At 34.7% G+C, this 25,987-nt stretch overlaps 1 protein-coding gene across 22 annotated transcripts in view; it reads right to left on the reverse strand.

The window, feature by feature from the left end:
- Positions 1 to 25,987, reverse strand: part of EYA1 (EYA transcriptional coactivator and phosphatase 1) — a 336,777-nt gene that overhangs the window by 157,274 nt on the left and 153,516 nt on the right. For 7 of the 22 annotated variants that reach the window (XR_012416932.1, XM_015454952.4, XM_015454950.4 and 4 more), the window contains exons 3-4: positions 3,285 to 3,334; positions 1,605 to 1,732 (exon numbers count right to left, since the gene is read on the reverse strand). Coding sequence is in view for 17 of the 22 variants with exons in the window: in XM_015454952.4 (XP_015310438.1) it covers positions 1,605 to 1,732; positions 3,285 to 3,334 (178 nt within the window). In the remaining 5 variants the exon portion in view is untranslated. Of the gene's footprint in view, positions 1 to 1,604; positions 1,733 to 3,284; positions 3,571 to 8,490; positions 8,911 to 25,987 lie in introns of those variants that run through there. The other 15 variants (XM_045398378.3, XM_074000017.1, XM_015454956.4 and 12 more) reach the window with 6 other exon arrangements.

Genomic DNA, 25,987 nt, shown 5'->3' on the forward strand with positions numbered 1-25,987 from the left:
TGCCGGCGCAGGGACCTGCCGCGGTCTGGGTGACTACATCCACACCCAGTCTGCACTCCGCAGTAGGCATGCTTTACCTGAAGCCAAAGCCCAAAAGGAGAGGAAACAGGACTGCTTGCTTTTATTTTATTTGCTCTATAAAATCCACTTACACACTAGAACTACTTTCCTATAAATAATTTAAATTTCTCTCTGATTGCCTATCAAAATGGGAAGAAAAAAGTTTCAGATGAAAAGGCACCTCATGCAGAGATTAATTTTCTGCTACATCAGCAAAGTTTCAATTTTTGATAGTACCCATTTTTCATAAACACTTGAAATGAATGTATTTATGCTAAAAGAAAAATGCAGAATATTTACACATTCAAAGAATCACTGCTGGAATAAAAATCAAAGCATCTCATATCAGAAACAACTGATTTTATATTTTTCCTATTACTAAAAATTACATAACATTATAAGTTTTAAAAGCCTTCACTAACACATACTGGAATATCACATCAAAAAAGACAATAATTTTACAGCAGTTAGCTTTTTTAAAAAAAAATTGTGTAATGAAAGATCACCATGGTGACTGGGAAATGATGGTTAAGAGTTTTGCATATGGATGGAATTCTGGAATATTCTAACATAGATAATTTATCGAACTTCTAGTGAAAGGTATGCTCTGAGTCATCAAGGTCCTGAGGCTTAGTAATGAATAAATAAGCAAAATATTATCTATGAAGAAATAATTTTTCAATAGACTATAGTAGAAATAAATATAATGCAATATGTAATGTATCTTTCCATATGTTGAAGTTGTAAAAATATGCATAGTACCTAAATGACTGCATAACAGGTAGCAACAATACATATAACCTTATATGTTTAATCTTAAGTATACATGGATCAAAGTAGGTATTTCTACTTATATAAAATTTATATAAATATTCATATGTATTAATTACACAGAAATAATTGTAATTGTTCTACATTTAAAGTATGCTATTTGATCTTTAAGTAAATAAATTGTGTGTATATCACCTAAATGATGTTGTATACGCCATAAACAATACTTTTTTTACTTATTTATATTTTCATAGCCGAAGCCATAAGAACACTAGGCACACAAATTATTTCATTGATATTTAGAAACAATCCAGTCCAATGTTTACATTTAAACAAATTCGGCTATATTTAACAACAAAAGGGAAAATAAAATAAAGGAAATAATACCAAGTTTTAATTGATCATACAACAAAACAACACAAATTGATATTGCAGTGTGGACATGATCAATAAGAAGATAAAACACACTCAAAGGTTAAAAATGTCATGCACACAAATACGTATAATATACATGTGTATATATGTATATGCATTTGGCGAAACAAAACCAATCTATGCAATGTTACAATAACCTGGAAACATGAATCTCCTAACAATGAATACGGATTAGTAAGTCACATTATCACCTAAAGAGGAAATATAACAATAGTTTTACGAATTTGACAACTGAAATCATATTAATGATTTCAATTAATAACAAACCAACTAATAACAAAGCATATATTGATGAAGAAACAAGGTGCAAAGTAAACAATGAGAAGGCAGACACTCACCTTCGGTGCCATTGGGAGTCATGGAATTACTATTTATATGAGAGTTATCGAGTTTGGGGCCACTGGGGGATTCACTACTACCACTCAGACGGCTATGCGGGCTGGTTAGATCCTGCATTTCCATAGACCTAAAGACAAGAAGCCTTCCGTTTGACAGATGTACCAAATTCATAACACCACTATTTAATGCGCTAATGACTTGACACCTGCTTTGAAACACACTCGCACAAAAGTCCCATTGTATCTATTTCTTAGACTCAAAATAATTCATCTCACATTTTGACTTCAGGCATCCCTTCATCATATGTACTATCAAAAGATGACACTTGCTTTACCTATCCAGCCAGTCACACGAAGTTTTTAAAATTTCATTTTTTCTCTTACACAGTTCATCAAGTCACAAGGTCTAATGTGAGACAATGACACCTATTATACTTTTCAAAGAAAAAATACAGTCATCTTTTTCTTTTTATATTAAAAAGGACCAAAGGAATTACTTTTCTAAAAGAAAAGGCAACTATGTAAAGAAGTAAAATAGAAATAGATCACTTTTCTGGGGAATCTGTTTCATCTAATAAATTAGCACCAGGTACTCCCTTATAATTTACCACCCAATTGTAATTTAATGGGTCTCCAAACCAAATAAAACACTTGAAACCTATAGTCTAGTGACAGGGAATGAGATAGTCCTGATGCATGTGTTTACTCTGGCAAACTACTTAATTGTTCCTCTGTTTCCCTTGAAACAAATGCAGCATTAAAACATTATGATGTCGGCTCACTTGTTTGCTTTGTGGATTACATACAGCGTGCCCAATTGAAAAGGGATAAGGCCAACATACAGTGGGTCCCTGCAAGCATTAGCACTCGGAATACCTCAGCTGTCACTTACTCTGGGAAATAACAACAATTCTACTTCAGTGCTATAATTTTGCACTTTTACCATATAAAACCAGTTAAATGCCCCCTGAAAGTTCTTAGACTCTGCAGTTACTTATTCTATAATGGGTACAAAAGCCACTACTCATGTTCACAATTTCAGAACTATACATTTATATTGAATACCCTATTAGTGAAGAGAGAATTTATTTAAAGTCACTAAAAACACACTTAGATACCATTATTTTCTTACAGCCAATTTCTTAAAAGTTTAGGGCCCATTTACTTTATTTTATACTTTGTATGTTTTTCTAAGAAAAAAGATGGAAGTTTAATGTTTACATATATAAAGTTAATACTATTTGCTCCTCACCCTATCAGGTCAATAAAAGCTACAGTCATTTTAATTTAGAGGTTGCACTTACATTGACTATGGGTATCAGTTTTTAAAACAGTTTAACATGAACCATTTTACTTCTAAAGTGAGCTTTGACTTCCACAAATATTCTGAATTCAAACTAGAAATGGTCCAAAATCCAATTGTTCTCTCCTGATTCTCATTACACATTCACAGTTTTCCTAACACTAGAAACTATAGCCCATAATTATTTTCAAACCGAGGTTCCTATTCCCTTTCTACATACTTAAAATGTTTTACAAGCGCATACACACAAACTGTTAAGTAATTTCCAACAGAGGCTGTTGCTATTAATAGAAATAATTAAGAAACACTAGACAAAAATAGATACGGGTCACAGAAAGGTAATCTCCAAAAATGTCAAATATCAACAATATCCTTACCTGCAACTTGAGGAAACAGCAACATCTGAACTGGCTTGAGATGTTTGCACCTGTGATCAGGGGTAAAAAAATTAGAAGCTGTTGTTACTCTGCTTCAGTGTCAGCTCTTAATTATACAGAGCACATGGTTGAGAACGACAATGCTCTCTTTTAACCAAAAGAGAAAAAGGAGGATACTGCAGCAGTGAAAGGCATATTGTCTTTAAGTTGAGGTCTCAACTGTTGTTTCCTCCTGCAGGTCTATCCTCCTCCTCCCCTTGTCAGGGGGGGAAGGCAGCCAAATGACGTGATAGTGATTCATCACTGGCCTATGACAGCTGCAAACGGGATTACCCCTCCCCCAATCAACATGCAAAGCAGCCTTGCCCAGGCAGCTTGGAAAAGGTGCTTGGAAAAAAAATAGCGATTGACAAAATGAGCATGTTTAACAGCAATAGTTCAAGCAGTAATCCTCCAGCATCCTCAGAAGATCTTTCATCTTCTGTTATCACCAGCTGAAATAGAGCTCCCGCCCACCCCTTTGACTCCTGACAGTTTCTTATCCTTATCATAATGGTTTGCTCCTACATTTACTATTTGTCATTTAACATTCACTAAAACAGCTTCTGGGCAACTTTCAGACAATGCTGGACTAACTATAGATGGCAAAGGCAAGTTTTCATACCCAAAGTCACTCCACTGAACAATGTACTCATTTACCCTCGCCAATTTAAAATTCAATGAGTTCTTATTCAGTTCTGCCCAGTAAACTAGAAAATGTAGTTAGCATTTTTGGTGGATTTTCCATCTTTTAAACCGAGAAAGAAAATGGAAAGTTTAATAATCAGTTCACCATCTTAGTCAGCTTACATTTTAGTCTCTCTTTTTTCTAGACGAATCTGTACTTCAGGACTTCACTGAACAACTTAACTAATGTGCAGGCTTTGACAGTCACTGCCTGTCTTCCAGAAGCAGCTCAAACTGCCAGCAGGTGATAAAGCTCAGGTAAGGCCAGACTGCTGGCTTGTAGGCTCAGGCTAACGCCTCAGTAGGAGAGCATTCTGCAAAACGTTTAAAAATGGCTCAGAATTCCAAATCTTTGATGTGCATTTTCATTCAACCTGAACTGACATCAATTAGGGTTACAGAACAAAGATGAGAACTGAAGCATCTCAAATGGCATTACAGTTATCCAACCAAACGTCTTCTGTTAAGTCCTGTTATTTTTTAATTATGATTTATGAAATAAGAAATACTACCTTTCCAGCAAGAATAAAGCATCTTTAAAGTCTAACTGTCTTGGTATAATGTTACGTAAAATTTCTAGGTATATGTTTCTACAATACATGCAGGATGAAAAACAATTTTTAAAGGATGCTTGAGTATAAGATACAAATTAAATTTCAATGCCTACAGATGTGTCATTCCATGATAACAGCCTTCTGCAATTTTTGTTAAAATTAATGTTCTCACACAAGTTTAAGTGGTTTCCTTTAGAAACTCCAGCAATATACCTCAAGGATAAATTTCCTTTTTTTTCTTTTTTTTTTTTCTCTCCACTTTTATGCACCTGGAATAAATTATAGGTGAGAACTAACTTAGTTTTAAGAACTCTCCTGGCTTAATTACGTGAAAGAGTATTTAAAGCATTCTTTCTGTTAAATGTTAAAGTGCATTTCCATTTTAACATTAGCTGGAAAGTACAATGTTGGAAATATAATTCTAGTTTCAGTATATACTTTGAAAGTTTGGTTAGATTTATATTTGTGCTTTAACCAATCATATTTAAATTTCAAAGTCAAACTGCTGTTAATAACGAAAAAATGAACTTCAAAACAAGAATTATTCTACCACATTTCACTGAAAAAATGCATTTTCACTACAACTCATTTCTTTTACGCTGGTTCAACTAGACTCTACTGTATTTTCATACTCTACAACTTTTGAAAGTCCATACGCATGATCTACATTTCATTAAGTATACTTCAGATATATTCTTTTGTGTCTCAAGGATTATTTAAACCATGTGTTGTGTGTTACTGTATTTAAAAATGACTCTTTAATCAAAATAACTTTAAAACAACTAATCCTCACTTAGGCTGGTCAGCTGAATCCACATCGTGGTCCAGGAAAAATAAATCTACTCTCAAGAATGCGAATGCAGACAACAATTAGACACAGATGTGAGCAAAATTAGTTACAGTTTACAAAATGCTACACTTCACATGCTTTTAGTTTTTTATGTGTAGTACAAGATTACAGTGCAGAAGGAAACATAGTCTTATAATGACTTATCTAAAAAGAACACCTATTTCTGATTGCTGTTGATTTCCTCTCATGTTTGATAATATCTCTGGAAGTTTCTGTGTTGCAAAGGTCTAAAACCACAATGTGTTTTGAAAATAATTAGGGATATTTCCATTCAAAAGAGAAAAATATTGTTTTATTGTTTGTAGAAAAGTGATGTGAGGCATTCAGTAAGTTCACATTTTCTGCTTTACACCCATAAACTTAGTATGTTTCTTGTCTTCCCCTAATCTGGTATTTTTAATTCAAATACTTCTATGAGTGTAAAAATATTTCCCGTAACATAACAAATGGTTATCTTATATTACAATCAAGTCATTTCACTTTAATGCTTTTTAAAACTCATTGTATAGGATACTCATAGTCGCATATTGACAGAGTTGTGAAAATACAAATAGCAACAAGCAGAACTTCTTAGAATTCAAATTCAAGAATCCTAAACTAGTAACTTTGACTTCTGATTAGTTAATGAGGTCTTTTAAGTTTGCCTTTTTTCTAATTAAATTTATAATTCTTCACAGATGTAACTTTTGTTGATGTTCAATTTGTCTCTCTCATTTTGTTAAACCTCACATAGTACTTCGCCAATCCATTGAATAGCCACATTAAATCTGTTAATACCATGCTCTTCAACCCCAGAAATTATTTCCAGAAGGCAAACTTGCTTTGAGAGATCATCAAACAAGACTTAAGGTACACATTTTATCACATTTTCCCTACCACAGAGCTCAGGATGCTGAGCAAAATTCATGACTTTTGCACTGTTTATTATACTTTGCTAAATTACAAATCAAAAGCATCTGACAGAAGATCATGCGTGAAGCCAAAAAGTTAATAATGTTCTGTGAAAAGTAAACTGTAAATGGAAAGGGATTCTAAATCTCAGCAGCACAGAGCAAATAAAATGTAGGTACTTGTCTAAATTATGGGTTTTCCATAGGCTTTTTTTTGCTTGCTAGAAGCAATTTTTATAAAATGACTATAATTTAAAACTTTTTTTTCAAACTGAAAAGAAATTTTCAAAGTGAAAGTACTGAGCTTATCTAAATAAATAGAGTTGGCAGGCAAGCTAGTTTTGTCCAACCACAGATCAACCTGAGTACTCCAAATCTGAAAGACAATGGCAATTTTCTCATCAGAATGTATTTTATATATATAAAAAAATTTCCTTAGCCATAAATCTGTGTTTTAAGCAGGGTATATTCTTGCTAAAATTTCTCCTCAATCGATATCTCCAACTATGGCATCAGTGTTGTAATGAAAACTTAAATTTTAAAAATAGAACCCTAAACCTAAAATTGAAATGAAGTTCTAGGGAGATGTAGATGTTTTTTAAATGTTAACACTGTATTTCCTTCTTTATCAAAGACTCCAATAAAATAAATGCTTTACTACTACTGCTGATTATTTTAATGTAGTATACTACATTACTTTTTGCAATGCGTCGTTTAAAGAAAATGACAAAATAGAGTCCGCATGAAAAAACAAATAAGTATTTAAACCACATGGATGCTACCTATAGCTTTAAAGGATTGTTTTCAATATCAATTTATTTAAAATGTTGAATGAAATACTTTTGATATTTGATTAAACAAGTGGTTTTATTCTAGCTGCAAGTCTTTTTCTTCTTTACAATGTATTCTTATTCGATTTTCACAAATGGAAATTTTCTTCTGAGAAAATCATTTATCATGTCTATGAAACTCACACAGCAGTGGACTTCCATTTGGCCCTCTAAAACTGAACAGTGGCTCAATTAGGCTTCTATGTCTGTCACCGCAAAGAATGTTCAAAGATTGAAAATCCATGACTGCTTGCTCACTTACTGAACACTCTGGGCCTTGGGAGAACTCAAGCATGGAGAACGTCAAATATCAAATATTTGATAATGCAAAAGCATGACTATACATGTGTGCATGTCCTTAGACCCCAGACTTGGCGGGGGCGGGGAAGACTCACGCAAGCATAAAATAAAACCCACTTTGAAAGACACATTATAAAAACAATCTCAAACCTATAAAACTACACTATGAGCTTACTATCAACTTTTTGTACCCCTTGCCATTTTAAGAAATAAAACATAAAAACGTTTGTCTAAATTCAATGACAGCTCTGAATTTATTGAATTCTTGCAAATGCTATGCTTAAATGTGTTCAAAAACTCCTCCCAAGAAATATAAACCCATGAGTCATTAACAATTCATATACTGATTTTGAATGGCAAATATTTTAAATGATAATTCAAAAGTTTACAGATCTTGTTTTTAACTTCAAGGTCCAGTCAAGGCTTACAAAGTGTCAATAAGAGAAAAATATATTAATTGGGTAAATATTTGTTATATCACCTTTTGAAGATAAGTTTAATATAACGTTTAATTCATTTATTGAAGCAAAAAGATTTTCTTCCTTAAAAAGTGCTATCAATTTAACGTTATCTGTTGTCCTTTCAAATGTTAAACGCTTCATTTTTTCATATCAAATTAAAGTGTGTAAGAAAAGTTATTTATGTATTGCAATAAACATATATGTACCGCTTTATTCAATATCACACAAATATATTTGAGATTTGTGCAGCAATTCAGAAAAGAGATATGAAGTCATCTCCCTACAAGAATATGGTCCTGCATTATATTTATTTATCTAGAGCATAACAAAAGTAATTGTTAACAATTAATTTGTAATTCTCTCTTAATGATCCTAATGGCTCATAATTTGAAGGTTGAGAATTCTACTTCTAGGATGAAGCCCTGTGGCTCATAAAGTACTAGGTACAAAGTGTCATAATTTTCCCCATGCCATAATGTTTTTCTTTGAAAACAAATCAAAACAATAATAAAAGCGCTCCTGTTAGCTTGGGCTTTGCCCACAGGACAGCTGTTGTCAGTCACTACAATTTTTCAAACAGTCAGCTTGTACTTACAGCGCTTACATCTGCTGCATCCACCAGTTTAATGTGTTCCTTCGAATTTTCTGGGTTAGCAAACCTCCATTCCTGACATAGTTTTGCTCCTGGATTGGGACGCGCGAGGGCTCTCAGGCGCTCTGGTGCAGCCGCGGCGCTTCTGGGAGCGGAGCGCCTCTGCAGGGGAAAGCTCGGCGCAGGGGGCAGGCGCCTGGCCGCTGCCGCAGGCTCGGGCTGCCGAGCGACTGAGCGAAAACGCGTTCCCCAGGAAGAAACCCGCCACAGTGGACGGCAACAGGAAGGCTTAAAGTCGGAAGTGACACTGGAGAGTTTCTACCTCGCCCCAAACTCGGAGCCATCAGCTCCCACCGTTCTGTTTGGTAACAGCTTTGCGCCCTGCGCTCCTTCCCCACCAAACAGCAGCCGCAGATAGCATCTGAGAACCCTAGACAAAGAAACAGCAGAATCTCATCCCTCGATTTGTTTGCGCAGCCTTGTAGGTCTGCCCATGGAGCCTCGGGGCTTTTTTTTTTTCTTCTTTTTTTTTTTTTTTTTTTTTTTTTGGTTTTTGCAACGCAAACCACAGCTATTCTCTTGTCCTAACCTTATTGGTTTAAATACAACAATTGAAAGGATCACTGCTCTGTCTGACTCAACCTTGCTGCTTTAAAAAAAAAAAAAAAAATTATTATGTAAATGAACGCGCCCCACGCTATCTGAATAAACAGCTGTGTGAGAATAACTTCTCTGAGACACGGTCAACACACACGCGTCCTCTTGCAACAGTAGTTACCAATTAAGATCTTTGGGGAGTAGTTACACGTTATCTTTTACACTTTTCCTAAACTTTTTTCAGGCCCTGAAACTTAGGGAATCCACTACTTTTCAGAATTTATTTCCCAACTAACGTACCTACTACTGAAACAGGTCTGGGGGAAATAAAAAACTAGAATGGCCATTTCCCTTCAAGTAGAAAGCGAAAAAGCAAACGTGTAAGCTATTATCAGTTTAATAATGAAAGCCTGAAGGATGAATCCTAAATGATTTCTAGAATGGCAAGTCTTCGGTGAATAATTCCTTGGATATGAACCAGATAATGTTTCAGTGGTAATATTTTAAAATGATTTTTGGAAAAGCTTCATGTTATCTAGAACTCTTTCTTTACAGTTTATTCTTTGAAAAAATTCTTACCTCAGAATCTATGCATGACAGTGTATAACACTCACCTAAAGAGCTGAGCTTCAGTTATGTTTTATGCAGATACATGACTTTGGTGCTAAGACTTAACCGTTATGTAGATTTCATATATTCAAAGAAGGCATCGTTTGTTTATTTTGATGCTAGTCACTGATTGTAACCAATTTTGTGCTCTAAAATAAAATCTTTATACCCATTGGAGTTTTCTTAAAACTGTTTTGTCATCACCCATAGAATACTATTCTACTTATTAGGTTTTTTATTTAAAAAAAAAAAAAAAGCATCCTCATTTTTTAGGCGCTTGATAGATGTGAAAAAATTTTTTAAAATCACAACTTTTTGCATGACTTTATAATACATTTCCAGATTATCAACTAATAAAACACATAGACACAATCATAACTTTATATTGCTAATATGTAAATGAAAGCACCATTCCGATGAAAACAAAAAATTAAAAAGCTGCTAATGACCAAAATTTAATACAGACTTCCCCCCAACCGCCGAAAGTATGCCAGTCTGAATTCCTCAGAAAAGAACACTTTGTCAGACATAGGCTACAGCTTAAACTGCAAACTCACCTAGGATTTCATTTTGTATAGTACCAGCAAGGAATCATGGGCTAGTCATCTACCATATTTGGGAAGCCAGGTCAAGAAACAGTTGATTGCTATTGGATCTGTTCATATATGCAGCAGAAATAGAATTATGTTACCACCTACTGCACTTTCTCAGACCAGAAGTATCAGTTATTCAATATACTAAAGTATATATGCAGAAAATAAAATACAACTTGTAATGGAGATTTCCAGCATTGTCAGATAAAATGTAATGTTATGGTAATTCAATCTATGATATCAAACAGTAAATACTTTTGCAACCACATTTATTTCTAAGCTCTATAAAATCTAAAATTTGAGGTGTTGGTTGGAGAATTAAACAATGTTTGAAATTTTACATTTAGCTGTTGTATTCATGCTTCCAATTGTTTAAAAATTATTTTAGACATAAGAGAGTAAGAAATTATTTTTCTAATCCATGAAAGATTACACTGACAAATCCAGAATATAAGAACTATACAAAATCAAAACAGTGGGAATATTATGTAAAGTGTGTCACATTTATATACAAGTTACTTGCCCACATTATAGTTAAATGTATCATATTATATGTTTTTATGTTGAAATTTAATTTGTATTTATATAACCAAATGAAATATTAAATAAATGATGCATATAATTATGAAGAAAATTAGTGAAAGTATGATGAATGTAATGTGACCACTAATTGATGTGATACAGCTCATGCTACATAATTATGTAACAAAGAGCTCAGTCACTGACTAAAAGTAATATCCATGTGCATATTTACTACTTTTATGGAGTTTCATTTTCCTGAAGCAAAATTAGATGGATTAAAAACAATCACGTTTACCCATAAATTGTGTATGGTTACTACTTCTGAATATCCAATATATAATAATTACTATCGCATAAAATTTAAACCAAAAGTAAGTTATCCTATGATAAACAGCCACATTTAAGCTATTAATGACACCCAGTTTGTAGTGTATTGATAGCCTCCTATTTCTAAATCTTCTAAAACTATAACTATATTATGTAACTTAACCATACCCTTTAAGGACTAAATAGTTCCCTAAATACAGTCATACATATAACTACAAAATTTAGGAAAATGTGTTGAACATTGCTACTAGTAAAAGGTAATAGAAGAAAGCATTGTTATTTCATATTTGCCATGGAAATCTCAATACATAAATGTATGAAAAGGAGTTTTAAATTTTTCCCATATGCTTTTTCCCCAATAAAAAAATACATAATTTTATCTGGAAAGGGAAAATACTTGAAATATTCAACTGTAATGAAATGTTTGAAAACCCTCAAGGAGACAATATCTTTCACAGGCTGTATCGCCAACCAGGTTTTATCTGACAGAGCCAGCTGTTGCCTAGATACCTGCCTGGTTATGTGGAGGAAATCTTCAATTTTGGTAGAAGAGTTTAGTGTTTTAGGTTAAGGGCATGATAAAAAAGATACGCATATATATATATATATATATGTATATATACATGATATTTACATTACATTTGTAATATTTAATACATATTACAAATGTTATTTATATATATGTATATAGACAAGGACAGATACAAGGAACTCATTACAACAATCTAAAAGGTAACTTGGACTTTTCTAAAACTTCATGAGTAAACAATTGATTAATCAAATTAAGTATAACAAATAAACACTGAGAAAACAAAGGATAAAATATGAGTGTCCCTTTTCCTTTTCATTCCAATAATGAAAATAAAGCTATTTTACAGTTTTGAAGTTGTCAATAAATGAGGCACTTTGAAGTTATTTTTCTTCTATTTGTGTTTACTTTGAAATAACTTTAGAAGTCAGCATGCATGCTATTACCTGGTCCAACAGTTTACTAATCTCTTTGTTTCTATGCTTTTTATGAGATGATTATTTCTCAAAAATAAGAGTACAGTAAGTTGCAAAATATAACCAGCACTTAAAGACTAACGCATTTTCTTAAAAAAGCAAAATCCTAGCCATTATTTCTTCCACATGATTAAAATCAATATGTGAAAGTATTCAACATTTTGTAATTCAGACTGTTCAAAGTAGAATGGCAAATAGAGTATCCCAAAATACTATACTTCCAGTCTTCCTGGTTTCATGTAAATTTATTTTTCTTGTGGTCCATGCCATGGCACTACCTCCCTGGCTTCTTTATGGAGCCTTTGGAACCGTGTCTGGATGGCTGACACTATGATCCTTGTTGGCATTTGGAGTGGTCACTTCCATGACCTGCTCTTTCCCCACCAGCACGAGACCTACAATGAGGGTCCTGCTCCCAGGAACCTTCTGCTGAAATGTAACCAAGTAAAACATCCTCTATTTATTTTAAGAATGATATTAAACCTGCCAAATTGAAGGTCTACCACTATTTTGTGAAATGTTTTCCATTCAAACTCCAACATGATTAGCTTTTAACAGTAAAGTTAAGGAGGTAATTAACTATTAGCTGTACCATGGAAAATTATTTTAATACACATTAAAGTCTTTATACCAACACAATATGAAAATATAACCTATTTCCTGACTTCCTAAAGAGCACGTTTATTATTACATATTAATAATAACATTTATTTATGTAGGGTGGGAAACTTGTTATCCTATGTAGTAATGACTGCCTATCGGATTTTTTTTTTTAAGTATTATTCTTAATAGAAACTTTGAGCAGCACTTGATAGCAAGGGCAGTGGCAGATTTTTAAGGAAAGGGGATGAGATAATATATATACTTAAACAAAATGACAAAACAGGTTTCCTCTTTTAAAATCAACTGATTTTCCAAAATGGCAAACAGTTACTTTTTCTTCCTTCTGCCAAAAAATATATAAATAATTGGTCCTGGAAGCATATGTTTAATCTCAGCGATGTTATTTTGCTTTCTCATGCTGTAAAATGGGTTTCTGTTGACATGAAACAACCTAGAAAACCCAGGTTGTTTCTTCTTGAAGATTTTTTCCTCTAAGCCATGGGCAAAACCAATCTTGTCAGCGCCTCCCAAAACATGTAAGAGGATCTGGAAATTTGCTTTGTGTTTTTCAGATTTCATGACAGCTGAGTTCACAGTTTTTAAATTCTTTGGAAACAATGAATAGCTCATGGAGGAAAGACGGGAATTAGCATTTATGAAGTGCTTACTACATGCCAGGCACTGTGCTAGGCATTTTATATTTTTGTGAATCCTGATTTTTTTAAGTATGAGTGATTTTTCCCTCACTATTTGTTCTGGAACCTGCCTCATTTTTCTAGCACCATCAAAGTCACTTCTAAACGGTAGATGGAGCAACGGGACATTAATGTCTCCTCATTGTATCATCATTTTGAAGCAAGGTGATACCCCATAAAGTTAACAAAAATCCAGAAAAATGTGTGATATTTGAAATGATACATATTGTTATATACCAAAATAATATATTCAACATGGAAGAGAAAAAAATCACTATATAGTAGCTGATTATTTCTGAGCATATACTGCAAGCAGATTCAAAAATAAAAGCACATTAAATGGTCAATAGAGAAAAAATCCTTGAACTTGAAATGCTCAAATCATGAGATATGGGATTTTTCTCCTTACATCTTCAAAAAGGTTAATTATTTTCCTAGAGATTATAAATATCCCAACTTATTCTTTATATTGAAAAGCAGAGTTCGAGTTTACAACAAACAATTATATGCATGTCTTGTTTCATAGTTATATCAATTTATTACATTTTACCTTTCTTAATTTCAGTTACCCAGTATGATGTGCTTTGTTTTTAATAGTTATTATATCATAAACACTTGATTTATTCACTGAGGAAATAATTATAGTAAAAGTGCACTCCACATTTCCTGATGCATTTGGATGTATAGTTTAAGTATTCAGAATCAAGAAGTTCCATTATTATTAAAAAGCAATTGCCAGAGATTGGGGAGAGGCAGCCCCCAAACCTAACAACCTATAGAATTTTTTTCTTCCTTCAAGCAGCATTAACTTTTTCCTCCTCCAGTCTCCCAAATCGGAAAGAAAAGAAAAGAAAAAAAAAAAAAAAGAGTAACCTCTAAAGCTGTTTTAGACAGAAGGTCAGAATTCAAAGGATCAGTAACTTAATCCACTGTGCACTACAATCACATTGCTATTGGAAACACAACCAGAAGCACCATTATTCTAGAAGTTTTTATTAAGCAATGTCAATAGGTATACAACCTGGAGGTTTCTCTCTACTATAAGGTTTATCTAGATTCATACTTGCAAGTGATCAAATTGCCTTGGGTCCTTGGGTTTTACTTTAGTATACTATGGTGTGAAGGAAAAAAAGTAGACTCTATAACACATACTAAGGAAAACAATAGCTTCAGTTTGTTCAAATACTTAAAACAGAAATCCTTTCTGCAACCCAAATGTAAGTACGATTAAACATTTTGTGGTCTTCAGATACTCATAATTAAGAGGAATGCTTGTTTTAGATGGTTTAATATTTGGGGTATTATACTGATTATTGAAATATGTGATTCATGTTCTTTCAAAAAATATAAACCTGGAAAGTATCCTCTGCCTCTTTCAGGGATTATGTTTTAATATTATCAATGATCTGGTTCACCTGAAATACAGAGTAAAGCAAAGCTAAGGATCTCGGAATTTTGAGTTAGTATATTTTAAATGTGGAAGTTTCTTTAAAAGAACACCCTGGTTGATAGAGAGTACAGGCTGGTGGCTTGTTTTTTTAATCAATACAAGGAGAAACAAATAGTTTACCAAGAGGTCAGAGCGCCCATAGAGGAGCCCTCTGCTGCACGATTATCACTGACAACCTCTGCTGAAAGATCTGCAAGCCCCCATTAGCTTTGGCCTCTCGGGATTGCTGTTCACTTTCCTTCCTGTCCTTCCCTGAGAGGAGGATTTTCCCTGCTTGTAGAGAGTGGATGCAGGGGAATGGGTAAGGAGAAGGTGAAGGAGGGACAGGACGAAAACAAAGTAAAAAAAAAAAAAAAGAATTTGCTATTCAAAACAATGATCCAAAAACCTGCCCAAGAATCCCAGCCTTTTTAAAAGAATGACAGCCTTTGACTTAGAAATTCTAAAGGAAAAAGACAATGTTTTCAGATATGCAGACTCTATGCATTTTAAATTTGCAGTATCATCATAGTATACCTGTCTCTTTTAGGATAAATTGTATTCGATAAACCTAAAAATGGACACAAATATGGATGACTGAACTCACCACAAATAAATGTATTCATGAATAATTATTGAAGACTATTAAACAGGAGGGCCCACACCTTTAAGCTCTGTATTTAGAATTTTCCAAAATTATGCCTATTATCAACCCATGAATGACTTACACGTGAAAAGGAAAAAAAGTTAGACATTTCACATTAAGATCTTCTTAAGGTTGGGTGCGGTGGCTCACCCCTGAAATCCCAGCACTTTGGGAGGTCAAGGCAGGCAGATCACAAGGTCAGGAGTTGGAGACCAGCCTGACCAACATTGTGAAACCCCATCTCTACTAAAAATAAAAATTAAAAAAATTAGCCGGGCGTGGTGGCACACACCTGTAATCCCAGCTACTCAGGAGGCTGAGGCAGGAGAATTGCTTGAACCTGGAAGGCGGAGGTTGCAGTGAGCCGAGATCCCGCCATTGCTCTTCAGCTTGGTGACAGAGCTAGACTCCATCTCAAAAAAAAAAAAAAAAAAAAAATCTTCTTAAAGCAATACATGGCAACCCTGATTTCCTATTCCATTTTTTGTATATTCTTGGATTTTGTGTCTATCATTATTCAAGGTTGAAATGCTATTCTTTTCCTTAAGTGTGTAGAATTATTAACATCTCTCTATAGTCAAGGGTACTATTCACCAGATTAAAACAAATGCACCAGAGATTCAAGTGAATTCTAATTCTGGTTTCAACATGGGCTTTCTCTATGTCCTTTGTTGTCACAGTACTAATTCTCTCAATTTATAATTTATGACTAGCTAGCTATTAAATGGATGCAGTGGTACACACCTTATCAAAATGGTATGTGGATGAAAATGTTTACTGCTATGGTAAAGCTCCCATGGAGAAAAAAAATAGCAACAGAAAAGTTAATTTCAAATCAATTTAATTGAATGAGTGTGGAATGAGTGCTTAAACAGGGCATAGTTTCCAGGGTTTAGCACATAGGATGTGCTTGGTGAATGTTATTAAATTAATTAATACATGCACACAAGGCTACTTGAAGGAACATGGCCCTGGTTTGTGAAAGAAAAATGATTTCCTTGAATTTCCTTTGCTTTCATTTTCTTTTTTCTTACAGATTGTTATATTTTCCTTTCACTGAAAACTTTAAAGCTGGACTGGCTAGGGCATTATCATTATAGGAATATTAATTTCATTTTATGTACAAAAATATTTAAAATAATTTATGGGACAAAATTGAGTCCTTAAAAACTGTGCTAGGAATTTGCCATCCTGACAACAGGGAGTGACCAAACAGCAAGGAAATTAAGGTATTAGAACAGACTTGAAATCACTATATTCATATGATGTATGTATTTAAATGGAACAGGAAAAAGGAATAAAAAGTTCAGTTTTAGGCTAAAAAATAGCCACCATCTACTGCATTCTAGCTATGTCATATTCTTCCCTAAGTATACTGTTATCTTAATACCAGTTCATAGTTCCCTTTTAAATTCCTAACCAAAATAAACAGAAAAATTAATTTAAAAATGTAAAAGAGTACTCAATAGGATGAAAGTATATTTAAAAAAACCCTACATGTCCTGCCTTTCAGAAATAGTTCATTGTAGGTGTGTCCACACCACCATCATTTTTAAGTTTTGCAGCTTATAGATGGTTCAGAAATCTAACCAACAAAGTTAGTCAGCTGGTCTGTCAGCTAGTAATCAGTCACTCAATAAATATTTATCATGCATCTAGTATGTGCCAGGTACTACGGGCATAGATGAAACAGTAAACAAGGCAGACGGAATTCCCACACTTAAGGAAATTATGTGTGCATAGAAGTGTAAATAAATGAAAAGATGGCTGACTGAACATATGCATTCATTTTTGCTTTCTCTATAAATCCCCTAGAGCACCAGTAAAGAGTTTTTTCTAAGACATAAATCCCCAAGAATGAAGAAAAGCAGGTAATAGGAAAACAGTAACACATTTCAATTAATTATTTAATTAATTTAGAGACAGGTTCTCACTCTGTCATCCAGACTGGGGTGCAGTGATGCAATCATGGCTGTCTGCATCCTTGACTTGGCAGGCTCAACCAATCCTCCTGCCTCAGCCTCTGAGTAGCTGAGACTACAGGCACTTGCCACCATGCCTAGCTATTTTTTTTTTTTATTTTTTAATTTTAGGTAGATAGTCACTCTATTGCCCAGACAGGTCTCAAACTCCTGAGCTCAAGCAATGCTCCCACCTTGGCCTCCCAAAGTGCTGGGATTATAGGCATGAGACACTACACTCAGCCTTAACAAATTTTAAAAGTAGGGGAAAAAAATCTAAACCACGCAGAACATTAGTAACTCACTTAGCAGATATGAGAAAGCTGAATCCTAAGTTGGCAGTAAGGAAAGCTGAAAAGAAATCCAGCTTACACCACCCAACTCCTCCCATCCCCAACATCTTAGCAATCGATGATACCAGGTACTTCTGCAAGTGCAGGTACAAGTATGGCTACCATAAGGAGGATTGGGTACAAGTCAGTATAAGATGCAGTAAGACCCTTTTCTCCACTCTACATAGTCAGCTCTACATAGTCAGTAAAACAAGTAGACTATGGATTGTAGGAGAAGCCCTGGTGTGTGCTGAAGAAGCAGGCACCATTTTGATAACAGGCAGATTATAAAACACTCATGCTGAATGCTGGGATAACTGCCCCTGCTCCCTTCCTCTCTTCCTCCATAACTTTTCCTCATTAGGGTTCCCAGAACACTGTCAGCCAGTGATCATCCAGGCAGGAGCCTGAATTGGTTTCACTAAGTATTCAGACCAGCCCCAAAGGAAAGATCTAAATCGCTTATATCTGGGGACCTCCTAAGGAGAGAACTCAATCTGATCACTCCAAAGTAAAAACTACGGGCAACAAGTCATTTAACTAAAGTAAAAACCATGGGCAACAAGTCATTAACAAAGTTAATGCCCTGCTCTTAAATATAAGCCAACAGTTAAGAATTATGAAGAGTCTGAGGAAAGCTTCTCAAGAAATGTAGAAACCAATGAAAAGAAAAGCAACTTGCAGGAAACAGAGATCAAAGAAAAGCAAATGTCAAAAAAACAAAAATAAACTCCCATTAATATGAAATGAGAAATAAGAGAAGATACTGAAGCCATGAAACAAGATAAGAAAACAACAATAATTTTTTTTTCTTTTAAAAGAACATCTAACAACAAAAAGGAGCCCTTGGAAATAAAAAGTAAGGTAACTGGAAAATAAAATTCAAAGAGATTTGAAAATAAAATTGTTGAATTCTACCAGAGAAGAGAGTAAGAAGAGATGGAAAATAGAGAAATATAGAAAATATAAGAAAATGAGAAGTTATAGTTCTGGTTGTCCAACACCCAGATAACTAGAGTTTCAGAAAGAGAGGAGGGACAATAAAGGCTAAAATTTAGGTCAATAATTCTAAGATATTTCCTAGGGCATGAGTTTTCGGATTGAAAGAGCTCAATGATTAACTAACAAAAAGAATAAAAACAATTCACACCAATGGATATTATTTGGAAATTTCAGAACACAAAAAAGATGGCCCCTACAAACTCCTAGAGAGAAAAAACAGACCACATACAAAGCCTAGGTCATGACTTGAGACTTCTCAATTGGAACATGTATTTCTAGAAGGTAGTAAAGCAATGGCCTCAAATTCCTAGATGACAAATAATTCCCAGCCTACTAAACTTTGTAAGTAGGAAAATTAAATATTTCAATTAAATTTAAAACATTTTCAGACAAGTGAATTCTCAAAAAGTTAACTTTCCAATCAGGTTGATTTCCCAATCCTTTCTCAGGAAGCTAACAGAGGGTGTGTTCCATTAAATTTAGGAAGCAAACCTCCTTTACAAACTAGATACTCCAAATAGGAGAAAGATGAATATAATTTCTGGTGCTTATGGAAAAGGAAATTCTAGAATGATAGTTATGCCCTAGCCATGACAGTCCAAATTGGAGAAGGTCAGAAGGCTCCAGGAACACTTTCATGAAGATGAGGGAATTGATAAAATAACAGATACATCTGAACATATGCAAAGAAGAGGGAAACAAATAGAGAAGAGCACAGAATTGAATTATTAAAAGGACTCAACTTAATTCAACAACACATCAAAAAGATTATACACCATGACCAAGTGAGGGTTATCTCTATGATTCAAGGTTGATTTAACATTTCAAGTCAATAAATATGATACACCACATTAAAAGAATGACACTTCAAAAGCACTGATCACCTCAACAGGTACAAGAATAACATTTAACAAAGTTCAACATTCTCTCATGGTAAAAATTCTCAATGAAATAGGTATAGAAGGAAATTTCCTCAACATAATAAAGGCCATTTATAAAAGGCCTACAGCTAACATCATAATCAATGAAGAAAACCTAAAGGCTTTTCCTCTAAGATCTGGTACAAGGCAAGGATCCCCATTCTCAACATACCACCTCTGTTCAAAATAGTACTGTAAGTATTCACAAGAGCAGTCAGAGAAGAAAGATAAATAGAAGGTATCAAACTTGGAAAGGAAGAAGTAAAAAGTATTTCTGTTTGCTGGTGATATGATGCTATATGTAGAAAACCCCTTAAAGACTCCACAAAAAAAAGTTAGAACCAATCAATTAATTCAGTAAAGTGGTAGGATACAAAATCAGCAAGTAAATATCAGCTGCATTTTTTATGCTAATAATAATCTATTTGAAAAAGAAATCAAGAAAGCAATTTCATTTACAATAGCATCAAAAAGAATGAAATGCTTAGAAACAAATTTAACTAAGGAAGTAAAAGATCTGTACATTGAAAATTATATGAAACATTGATGAAAGAAATTAAGAAGACACAAATAAATGAAAAGGTATCTTGTGTTTGTGGATTGGAGGGATAAATATTGTTAAAATGTCCATACTACTCAAAGCAACTTACACATTCAATATGATTCTTGTCAAAATTGTAATGGCATTTTCCCCAGAAATAGTGAAAAACAATTCTAAAATTTATATAGAACCACAAAAGTCTCCAAATAGCCAAAACAATTTTGAGAAAGAAAAGCAAAGTTGGAGGCATCACACGTCCTGATTTCAAAGTATATTACAAAGTTATAATAATCAAAAGAACATGGTACTGGCCTGAAAACAGACACATAAACCAGTGGAACAGGATAAAGAGTCCAGAAATAAACCCAAGCACATATGGTCAACTAATTTTCAACAAGACCACCAATAAGACCAATAAGGAAAGGATAGTCTCTTCAATAAATGGTCCTGGGAAAGCTGGATATCCATATGCAAAAGAATAAAACTGAATTCTTATCTTAGACCAGACACACAAAAAAACTCCAAATGGATTAAAGATCTAAATGTAAGACTTGATACCATACAAATCCTAGAGGAAAACAGCGGAAAAACTCCTTGACATTGGTCTTGGTGATGATTTTTTTGGAAAGGACAAAAAAGGCAAAGGCAATAAAAGCAAAAATAAACAAGTGGGACTACATTAAACTAAAAGCTCTGCACAACAGATAAAACAATCAATAAAATGAAAAGGCAGCCTACGGATAGGGAGAAAATATTCACAAACCATATATCTGATAATTGGTTAATATCCAAAATATAAGACGTTCACATAACTCAATAGGAAAATAACGAAGAACCCAATTAAAAAATGAGCAGAGGACCTAAACAGACATTTTTCAAAAACAGACATACAAATGGCCAACATGTATATAAAATAATAAACATCACTAATCATCGGGGAAATGCAAGTCAAAACCACAGCAAGATATCACCTTACACCTGTTAGGACATCTGTTACCAAAAAGTCAAGAAATAACAAGTGTCGATGAAAGTGTGGAGAAAAGGAAACCTTTGTAGGCTATTGATGAGAATGTAAGGTGGTACAACCATTGTGGAAAACAGTATGAAAGTTCCTCAGAAAATTAAAAATAGTACTGCCATATGAATAGAATCGCCATATGACCTAGCAATCCGTTTGCTGGATATACAACCAAATAAAATGAAATTACCACCTTGTAGACGTATCTGCACTCCCATGTTCATTGCAGCGTTATTCACAATAGCCAAGCCATAGAAACAACTTCAGTGTCCACTGACAGATAATGAATAAAGAAACTGTAGTATATATACACAATGGAGTATAATTCAGCCTTAAAAAAAGTAATCCTGTTATTTTCAACAACTTTGAGCAAATTATACTAAGTGAAATAAGCCAGACACAGAAAGTTAACTACTGCATAATCTTATTTATATATGGAATATTTTCTTTAAAAGTCAAATGCATAGAAAGAGTAGAATGTGGTTACCAGGGGCAAGGAAGGGGAGGAAACCGGGAGAGGTAGGTGAAGGGTGTAGGTGAAAGCTTGTAGTTCTATAGGATGAACAAGTCTAGACATCTAGTGTATAGCTTGAATACTACAGTCAATTATATTACATTGTATACTGAAAATTTGCAGAGAGTAGGTTTTAGATACTCTACTACAAAACAAACAAAAAGTAACTAGAGAAGATGATGAATAGATTAATTTGACTACAGTAATCATTTCACTATATATGTGCCTAACAAAATATCATGTTGTACATCTTAAATATGTATAATTTTTAAAAATGGGAATACTACCTCATGCTAGAAGAGCTTACATACAGGGGGAGTAATGTAAATTCCAAACATTGATCCAACAAAAATCAGGATATACGCATCCTGGAAGAAAGGCAGGACTGGCAGTATTTGTGTACGAATGTGTTGGGGGTGGGAGTGAGATGAAGGAGACAAATCCTCATCTTCCATGGTGACAAGTCAACAAATAACATCTAAAACATGAAAGATCAACAAAGAACAGCATAACAAAAATTCAGCTGAAAAGTGAGAAGCGTTTTTCTCTGGGTAGGGGAAAGCAAGATGAGAGGAGGACAGGAGACTCCCCTCTACACAACAATTTTTTTTTCTTTTTGAGACAGAATTTTGTTCTTGTCACCCAGGCTGGAGTATAGTGGTGTGATCTCGGCTCACTGCAACCTCCGCCTCCCGGGTTCAAGTGATTCTCCTGCCTCAGCCTCCTAAGTAGCAGGGATTACAGGTGCCCGCCACGATGCCCAGATAATTTTTGTATTTTCAGTAAAGATGGGGTTTCACTATGTTGGCCAGGCTGGTCTCGAACTCCTGACCTCAGGCAATCTACCAGCCTCTGCCTCCCAACGTGCTGGGATTACAGGTATGAGTCACCATACCTGGACAACAATTTTTATAGAATTGAGTTTTAAATTACACACATATAATTTTGATTGAAAATATAAAACTAGACATTTTTCTGCTCCCATGTATGGTGCATGTGTATAAATTATTGACAAATAGTTAAAAATCAAATTCAGGTAAAATTTGGCAGACAGGGCTGTGTGCGAAGCAGTGAGTGCTATTATAGTTAGCCAAAGAGGGCCCCTTGAAGGGGGTGTCATTTGAGTTAAGACGTAAACAATGAAAAGGTAATATACTTGTAAAAACTGGGGTGAGGAGGGAGTGGTCTACACAAAAGGAACAGCAAGTTCAAAGGGAGCAAGCTTGGCAAGTAGGAGGGAAGAAAGAAATGTGGATAATAGTGAACAAGAAGGAAAGAACGGGGCCAGGGCTGGGTGTGGGGCATGGGACTTTGTTGGCCAGGTAAAGAGTAGGATTTTATTCTGGTTGTAATGAGATGTCACTAAAGGTGGCTTTTGTTTGCTTGCTTTCGTTTTTGAGCAGAAAAGTGACATGATCTGATTTGTGTGTAAGGAAGGCTGCTGTGTGGAGGATGAACTATACAGAGAGCAAAATAGAGGCAGGAAGGCAAATTAGAGGGTTATTCTAGTAGTCCAGGTGAAAGGAGTGTAATCTGACCAGGGTTTTCTCTGGGCAACTGATGATATGTGGTCAGATTTAGGGTATATTTGGAATTAGAATCAATAGAATTTGTAAATTGAATGTGAGTTTCAGGCAAAGAAAGAAATTAAGGATGACTGAAGTCTCTCAGCGTAAACAAGAAACACCAGTGATTTGACTTTCATCTTCATTCTTCTTTCTGCTTTCTTGCTCATACAAGAACATGACATAAACACAAAAAGCTGGAACAATCAAAATCTGAACATTAACTGCAAGTTTTCATCACCATCTTCTCAAACTATCTGAAGCTGCCACTGCCCTGCCTAGGCTCCCTCTGCAGCAGCCTCTTTTCTGTCATTTCCATTTACCATGCTCACTCCTGTCTCTGTGTATATGCTTAAGTGTCTCTGTACTCACCAGCCTGATATAAATGTCCTTACTTCTCTTTTCTATTTAATCAACCTCTTTTCCATACTTTACTCCAGACATTAACAAGGAGGAAGCAAGCAGATACTAAATGGTACATGCATACTGGAGGTAACCTTTCAGGAACACAGACATTTTAGATCCAGGCCCCATGAAAGAAGCCCAAGCTATCCATGTGGTGGAAGAGAAATCGCAGCCTGCCAGCCATCCCAGCAAGGTACTAGATATGAAAGTGAAGCTATGTTCGACATTCTAGCCCCAGCCACCATTTGACAGAAATTGGGAGAGACCCCAAGCAATACCAGCAGAAGGGCCATCCATCTGAGCTCAGCCAATCCACGGAATCATGAACAAATAAAATGGTGGGGTGGTTAGTAATGCAGCAGTACCTAATAAAAATATCCATCATTACATTGAAGTCACTCTTGCAAATACTTCCAATCACAAGGATATTATTAAAACCAATGGACACATTTCTGCCTTTATCTGAATTGTCTTAATTGCAGCATTTTTATTGTGATAAAATATATATAACATAAAATGTACCATTTTACACAGTTTTAAGCATGCAGCTCTGTGTCATGAAATACATTCACGTTGTTGTGCATCACCATCATTCATCCACAGAATTTTTTCATCTTCCCAAACGTAAACTTTGTACCCATTAAATACTAACTCCCTATCTCTGCCTCTACCCAGCCCCTGGTTAACTACCATTCTACTTTCTGTCTTTGTGAATTTGACTTCGCTAGGTACCTTACGTAAGTGGAATCATGTTATAAGTGTAGCATTGTAGTATCATCTTAATTGTTGCATCTGACATTGCTGTACATTCCCTCTTTGAAATGTTCTCCCTGTGAGATCTTGTCACAAAACTGCCTTTTGCCTCATTTTTTGATTCTTCCATCTTGGTCTCTTTTTAGGGTTGTTCTTGACCTACTGACTCAGCTTCCTCTGAAACACCAGGCTCTCTCCAACATCTTCTCCTGGGTGATCTCATTCCCATATCTACCTCAATAACCACATAGATGCAAGTGGTAACCAAAGCCCCATCTCTAATATAACGAAGCTAATTTTTAAAATTTGAACTATACCCCGATGTATTTTCTTTTCTCAGCAATTATGATCCATCCCCCCTCCTACTCCCAGTCTTTCTGCCATTAAGATTAGGCTTGCGAGGAGGCTAAGGAAGATTTTAATAGAAGATATGATGTAAGGGAAGACCCTTTGAGATAAGAAGGGGAAGAGAAGTACCTTCTAGTTGTGGGCACTGATTGCTAGAAATGGAAACTCATGCACTGTATAAGGCGGGGTAGGCTTAAGAAGTGGTAGCCATAAGAATAGTGACCAAGCCTAAATCAAGAATTCAGTTTTGAACCTCCTTAGAATGTAGAATATATAAACAAAAATTAAACTGTCAGGAATAAAAAACCAGAAATCTTGCCTAGTATGAGGTGATATTTTATTGGGATCTGATAAGATTGTGATAACCCCAGGAATATACAGTAGCAAGGTTTTAAAAAGTAAGGAAGTATATATGAGTTATACTTCACAATAACATGTAAGTTGTAAAGAAATGAAGACATCAGAAAACTTTATGATTTATAATTTAAGGTTTGAAGATACGTGAGGTAATATATTTTATAATCATTGGATTGCCTTGTATATTCTTGGTCAACCTTTTAGGGTATTCGAAACCTTTACTACATCCTAGAGTCATAGACATAATCACAATTTCAAATGGCTAGAAGACTTTGGTTAAGTGATGCTAATGTTTAAAGAAGACTCAATCCACTAAACTTATGTGTTAAATAAAATACTTAAATGAATGAAATTTTTATTTTGTAAAAAATAACCAGATGTAGAAGTAAAATAAATTCTGTAAACTGACTTTTAGCTTTGAAATGAACAAGTATTTATCAAAGCACAAATGAATGGGGGAATTCCTTTCTATGCATAAAAGGCTTCCTCAAGCATGAAATCTCGCCTACTACAGTAGAGAGAAGAATGCCTAGGTCTTCAGTGGGTATATGAAACGGCAGAGGAAATTGATGAACTAAGTGGAGGCTCTATGTGAGGATGAAGAGGCCACAAATGGATCACTTGAGCCTCAAGGCTACCGTGGAGACCAAGAACCTGAACAGTAGGGCCCACAATGATGCTGGACAAGACCATAGAGGATCAGTCACACCTGTACGTACTCCTACCCAGGTTTCACGGTGATGTAGTCGGATGAGTAT

The sequence above is a fragment of the Macaca fascicularis genome, chromosome 8, assembly GCF_037993035.2.
Source record: "Macaca fascicularis isolate 582-1 chromosome 8, T2T-MFA8v1.1".
In the NCBI taxonomy this organism is placed as follows: Eukaryota; Metazoa; Chordata; class Mammalia; order Primates; family Cercopithecidae; genus Macaca; species Macaca fascicularis.